The sequence below is a fragment of the Amblyomma americanum genome, chromosome 1 (assembly GCF_052857255.1).
Source record: "Amblyomma americanum isolate KBUSLIRL-KWMA chromosome 1, ASM5285725v1, whole genome shotgun sequence".
Classification (NCBI taxonomy): Eukaryota; Metazoa; Arthropoda; class Arachnida; order Ixodida; family Ixodidae; genus Amblyomma; species Amblyomma americanum.
Window position 1 is genome coordinate 427,523,711 of NC_135497.1, and position 6,480 is coordinate 427,530,190.

At 45.7% G+C, this 6,480-nt stretch overlaps 1 protein-coding gene across 1 annotated transcript; it reads right to left on the reverse strand.

The window, feature by feature from the left end:
- Positions 1 to 4,670: 4,670 nt before the first annotated feature.
- On the reverse strand, positions 4,671 to 6,220 carry LOC144103769 (uncharacterized). The gene is made up of 3 exons (XM_077636426.1): positions 6,146 to 6,220; positions 5,715 to 5,926; positions 4,671 to 5,047 (listed from the first exon to the last, which is right to left on the reverse strand). The coding sequence occupies exons 1-3, from the start codon at positions 6,183 to 6,185 to the stop codon at positions 4,700 to 4,702; spliced, it is 600 nt and encodes a 199-aa protein (XP_077492552.1). The 5' UTR covers positions 6,186 to 6,220; the 3' UTR covers positions 4,671 to 4,699.
- Positions 6,221 to 6,480: the final 260 nt, after the last annotated feature.

Consider the following 6,480-nt stretch of genomic DNA (forward strand, 5'->3'; position numbering starts at 1 on the left):
ATGGAATGGTCATCATTTTTGTGCCTTTTGTTGGGAAGTGGACCCAAATACTGGGTGCATTTGCCACACGTGGAAACGTAGAAGGCAGTCTTCTGGCTAAGATCATGGTTGAAGCTGTGATCCTAGTGGAAAAAGCTGGACTGCGGGTCGATTTTATTACATCAGATGGAGCAACCTGGAACAGAAAAATGTGGACCAAAATGGGCATTGCTGCATCATTAACTGGGGCCAAGTGCAGCGCTGTGCATCCTATTGACCCTCATCGTCAGCTCTACTTCATCTCAGATTTCCCGCATCTGATAAAATGTCTGCGGAATGGGCTGCTCAAGTCTGACTTCCAAGTGCCTGAAGGAAAAGTAAGTTTGAATAATTTGTGCAGCTGAACTTCACACTATAGTTAGTTTTTGCAAAATGGTCATATATATTCGCTGACTATCACATTGCATTGGTTTCAGGTGTCCATGCAGGTGGTTCGGAAGGCTCTCAGAGTGGACAGCACCAGGAGTTGCGTCACTCTGCAGGCAATGCATGGCATCACAAACAGTCATACAAACCCCAACAATTTTGAGAGAATGAGGGTCTCATTAGCATTTCAGCTTTTTGGGAAAAAAGTCAGTGATGGGCTGGAGCTCTACAAGACCACGATCGAGGAACACTGTGGTGACATCACAGCTACAGTGAACTTTTTCAAGTAAGTGTTACACATTTGTTCTAATGTAGCACATTTTTGTTTCTGCTTAGTAGCCCTTTCTGTTATTATTGCAATTTGCATATAGTTATACTGTCAATGAACAAAGTAAAACCTTCTCTCCTTCCCTTTTGCAGAGTCATTCACGACCTCATCGAGATCCTGACGTCTCGCTTTCCTGCTGAGGCTCTGCGGCCGAACTCCCCTGCTGTGCAGAAACTTAATTCATTCTTGGAGTTTCTGGGGAGCTTGGAAAACCACACAAAGGGGCAACAAGGCTTCCTTAGCAAATCGACAGCTACTGGACTAAGAGTGACTGTAGCAAGCGTACTAGCACTTTTGAAGTACCTATGTGATGATCTTGGCTTCAGGTACCTCATGACGTCTAGAGTTAGTCAAGACCCTGTTGAGCGTCTTTTTGGAATTGTACGCCAGTCGTCTGGTTGCAACTCGCATCCAACGCCCCAGCAGTTTATTATCACCGTTAACTGTCTGAGTTTCAGCAACCTAGCACACTCAGTATCCAGAGGAAATTGTGAGGCTGGTGTCCTCAGCGCTCTTCTGCCTGCAGATGCTGGTGTTCAAGCTAGTTCAAGTGGTAAACAACAGCTTGTTGACAAAGTGCTTGACTCGGGAGATTTGAGTGCAGCAGAAGACCTGCTTACGGACAGTGCCCCAGATCATGCATCCTGTGTTGTTGCAAGCAGTGACAGCAGGCTTATTTTCTATATTGCCGGGTATGTTGCCCGGAAGTGCATCCTGAAGTCTGGATGTGAGGCATGTCTCACTCGTCTCTTGATGACAAAAGAGGCTGCAGAATGTTTGAACTTGGCGTCATTCACCCGAATGAGAGATAACGGCGGCCTCCTGTACCCGTCAAGTGTGCTCTATGCATTTGTAGTAAATCTGGAGGAAGCCTTTACTGAATGCTTTAGCCTTTTGGAACTGCATTCTGACAGTGTACTTGATGTTCTTGGCCTCATTAAGCAAAAGTAGAAGATTGAACTTGGAGTCCAAGATCATTGTGAGCAAGTTGCAGCTGAAGTAATTGCATTTTATGTTACAACACGCCTACATTTTTTTTACAAAAAGCCTAAACCAGGCTAGCCTCAAAAGGCGTGAAGGTGCAAAGCACCTTAAATTGAGCAGGTGCTAAACATCACTCTGCCCATTTTGAATAAATCATACTTTAGCCCTGCTTTTCTCTCTGATTTCTTCAGCACAGCAGCTGCTTACCATATGTGGAGCGCTGCCCTTACTCTGAATTACATGGGAAAACTCGATGATCAAGAATTTATCGGGGTGGGCGTAAGTGGGCCGAAGGTGGGAATCAACTTTTGCTAAATTTCCGCGCCATTAACAGCATTGAGAAACGCCCGTCGGAATGTTTCCGGTTTTTCGCGCGCGACTTCGGTAAAAGGGCGCAAGTTTCGCAAAATGTGTTATTAAATGCCTGCTTATGTCTGTGGACAGCTTATACTATCGCGCTCAGTATGACTCGCAACGCGCATCAGGTTTTGCGAGCTTATGTCAGGAAGCTATGCTAGTTCGTGGCTGTAACGAAGTTCGTATATAGCTGCTGAGCAGTTTTCATGGGTGCCTGGTACTGTGCAGCACAGCGTAATCTTTTGCTATTAAACGCAAACCAAGAGAAAGTGCCCGGTAAAGCATTGCAGGTCATTCTGGTCGCGACTGTACATGTTCAGCACAGTGTAATTAAGTGGCAAATTCGCGCTGATGTAGAAAGGATAATGAACTTTTTTTCTACCCCCAACCTGCGACATAGCTTATACTGGGTTGAAAACGCGCAACGCGATGTTCGGGCTTGATTGATTTACCGGCATATGCATTACAAGTGTGCAAATAATGAGTAAATGCACGAGAAAAATGGATGTGTTTAGATAACAGCTTCGGTAATTTCGCAGCCTGCAATTATTGCGTGCGAGAAAGCCCCAGAAACCGTTCGCCGCCGAGCCGGAGCAGTAGGAAAAGTTGCAGTGGCGCCATCTCGCGGCGTCCATGCGCAAACGGGCCGCCTGCGCGGAGCCGTTCATGCCACTATAATATATTCTAGTTCACTATAGTTGGCAGCGATCGCTGCAGTGGTAATCGAATTAGACCAGCTCGATGATGATTCTGATAATTACTGCGCAAAACGCAGTTGCTGGCAAAGGCACTGGATTGCCAGAAAGGAGCTTGGGTTGCAAAACCAGTTGTACGAGGAGCTTCTGGAAGCAGATCGAGCCGAATACCGCCGGCTGCTCCGTGTGAACGAAGAACAATTTCTGCAGCTGTTGTCACGCGTGGGTCCACGGATTGAAAGACAAGATACTGTCATGAGGAAAGCCATTCCCGCGAAGACACGGCTGCAGGTGACACTACGGTACCTTGCCTCAGGTGAGCGTCGTACTTTTCTGTGTAGGTGCTTGTAGCGACAGTTTTTTTCTTTGTTTGGGGGCAGCTGAAGGGAACGTGTTAGTATGGGAATCTTATTCCCGGAATTGCTTCAGAAGTGCAATTGACGATAAAGATAAAATGAAGCTGGTGGGGGCTCCGCATGTCTAATATTTGATGCTTAACTGCTGCCGCTCGATGCTATTTTACCAGTCTACGAGTCTTCAAGTTAGCTGCACCGTGTAACACGAGAACTTATAAAATGTGTTATTGCGGCAGATTCGTTTGCTTTGATTAATAACATCTTGACATTCAGGAGATGCAAAAGAATGGGGACTTAGTCACCCGAGAAGCTTCGTTACGCTAGAATAACAAACATTTCAAGGGTTGCTATATTGTGGTGCTCTTGTGAAACAAATTCCAGATTGAAAATTTTTGTGCACTTCTTTTAATTTGCTACCGAATTTACATTGCATTATGCTCTGTCTTCCCAGGAGAGAGCCATCATTCGCTGAGTTGCCAGTTCCGGCTCGGTCATTCAAGCGTGAATGATATCATTCATGAAACCTGCACGCCTATATGCCAAGAACTGAGAGCGGAGTATATAAAAACGCCCAAAACAGAGGAAGCGTGGACAGAAGTGATGCAGGGCTTTGGACGTCAATGAAACTTCCCCAACTGTGCCGGGGCAATTGACGGCAAGCATGTCACCATAACCAAACCTGCCAAGTCGGGCTCGATATACTATAACTATAAGAAGACGTTCAGCATAATCCTGTTTGCTGTGGTGGACGCCAACTACAGGTTTATCTACACTGATGTTGGTGCACCAGGATCGCAAGGAGACGCGGGGGTCTGGCAAACAACACCTCTGCAGAAAAACATCACCAACGAAACAGCCGGACTGCCAGACGGCGTGAAAGTGGCAAGTTCACCTGACATTGTGGTGCCACCTGTATTAGTTGGTGATGATGCATTTCCAATAGGCAGGAATCTCATGAAGCCATTCAGTGACAAAAAGCTCACCGATGACAAGAAGATATTCAACTACAGGTAAATACTGAATACAACATTTTGTGCTTTAAAACTGATTCCTGCAGTCACTTGATCCAGATGTTTGATAGTGCGTCATCTTGTCCTCACCTTTTCATTGTTTTAGGCACTGTCCGTGCCTGTTTTTGCACTTGTATGCGTGCTTTGTAGACTGATTTGTATTTTTGCTTTTCAGGCGGTCCCGTGCACGACGCGTCGTTGAGAATGCCTTTGGCATACTTGCCAATCGGTTTCGCTTCCTCCACACCGTGATCAATGCCAAGCCAGAACGTGCTACAGCGATTGTGGACGCAGCGTGTGTGCTACACAACTTTGTGGGAATGGATGGTATGAGTGATGGAGATGCACATCTCGAGCTTGGCAACACCTCAGAACTTAATATGCAGCCTTCACCTAGTGGAAGGATTAATGCCATCGGTGCAGCAGTACGACAACAATTGTGCGACTTCTTTGGAAATGAAGGTGCTGTGCCATGGCAGCGTGAGGCTGCCCACATAGACGTGAGCAAGTATTGACAACAGTGAAAGTGTTTACATAAAATGTTTATAAAGTTTTTATTCCCGACTAACTCATATCACTTGAAAATCTTTCAATGACCTTCAAGATCTCTGCCTGACAGGACAGCACTTTCTCTCTGGGCACAGATTTAATATGTGCAGCGACCAGTTTTCCGAACTGGTCTGCTGGATCCTCTGGCTGCACATGCACTTCAAATGCACTGGCCAATTTTTCCAGTATTTGCTGGCGGTCGCTCCAGCGAGCACTCGACTCTTGAGCCCGTTCATTTGTCCTCCTCCTCTTCTTGCCTGGTTGCTGACCTGGAGAGGGTGGGGATGGTGCTGACTGGGTCTCAAGTAGGCCAGACTCTGCTGCAGTTCTCCCTACAGCTTCATTTGTGTCTTGCTCTGGAGACTGAAATGATAAAAAATGATAATGGTCCTGATTACTGTTTTCAGTGTGCAATACACATGGTCGGAGGTCTTGGAAGTTATTGTAATTGTTACGGAAAAGTAGCAAGTACAGTTATCGCAGGAAAATTTTTTCTCGAGCATCCTATTCGAACTTCAAAAACATAAGTACATAGTGAACTCTTGCCCCAAACGTGCAGTTCTTACTGCAAGCATAATATGAAGGAGGCCAACAGCCATCTAAAGCCAGGAAAAACAAGGCGAATGTTTCAATTTTTTTTTGTGCGGTTGACAATCGGGATAGTAACAATAATTATATTATGCCTTAAAAATAAGTGGAAATATTCTTGAGCGATAACAATATGATACTTAATTTCCCATTTATAAGCTCTGCAAACAAAAGAGCAAGCAACATTCTCCTATGCTTGCCTGATCTCCGATGGCGGCTGGCTTTCTTATTTGCGCCACAACGAGTCCCTCATTTCTCTATCCTTGTCCGCTCTGGGGGCTTAATCTGCTATTTCTACTAGAGGTCATGCGCACATGCACCGCGCCAAACAAACGGGTCACAGGTTTTCGCATTTTCCAAGTTTTCGACAGGAAAACTGCCAATAATGCAGTGCTAATATTGTGAGGGTCAGATATGCGAGGCGCAACACAAAATATCTTACCACTTCTGCGCTCGCTGCATTGCCTTCGCACTGCCCGTTGATTGAGCGGTGAGTCGGCATTCGCACGGCATCTAGGAATCTCAGGGTCCTGAAAAATCGCCACTTCCCAGTGTACGCCTCGTCGGCTGCCTGCCCACTTTTTGTTTCGAGCATTTTTTTCTTCTCTAGGCGGTACGTGCGTCTTTTGTTATTAAAAAAGGTCTTCAATGATTCTGCGTGAAATGAAAAAAACAACCATTATCCATATCAAACAAATGTACACCGGGCTTTCACACAGTGCGCAGCGTGTCAATCATGCTGCGTGTTTTTTTTTTTTCGCAGCAGTCACTTTATCGTCACATCGTGTAATATGACCAAATAAACAAGGCTACAAGAAAACACGAAAAAACAATAGGCGAGGTGCATTTCCGAATTTACAAAATATCACATACCTGTTTGGTAGGGAGCGTAGGCTGGCCATTGTTCAGTCATTTGCTCAGTTATTTTATCCCACAACGTTTGCTTCAACTCGGTGTTCGAATAATCATTGCGGGCAATGTCCCAAAGCGTTGGGAACTGCTCTACAAGATTAATTAAGAAAAGCGCAGCGTCGTCGGACAAACTCATGGTGCGCACGTTGGTCAGAGAACGACAAAGACGCGACAAGCACACTAGACATGCGCACGCAAGCACACGTTTCGCATGTAAACAGTGATGCTTACTCTGATGCGGCTGTCGCAAAAAATGCACAAAAAGTAGCAGGGTGGCCAGACAACGTGGCGTTTCA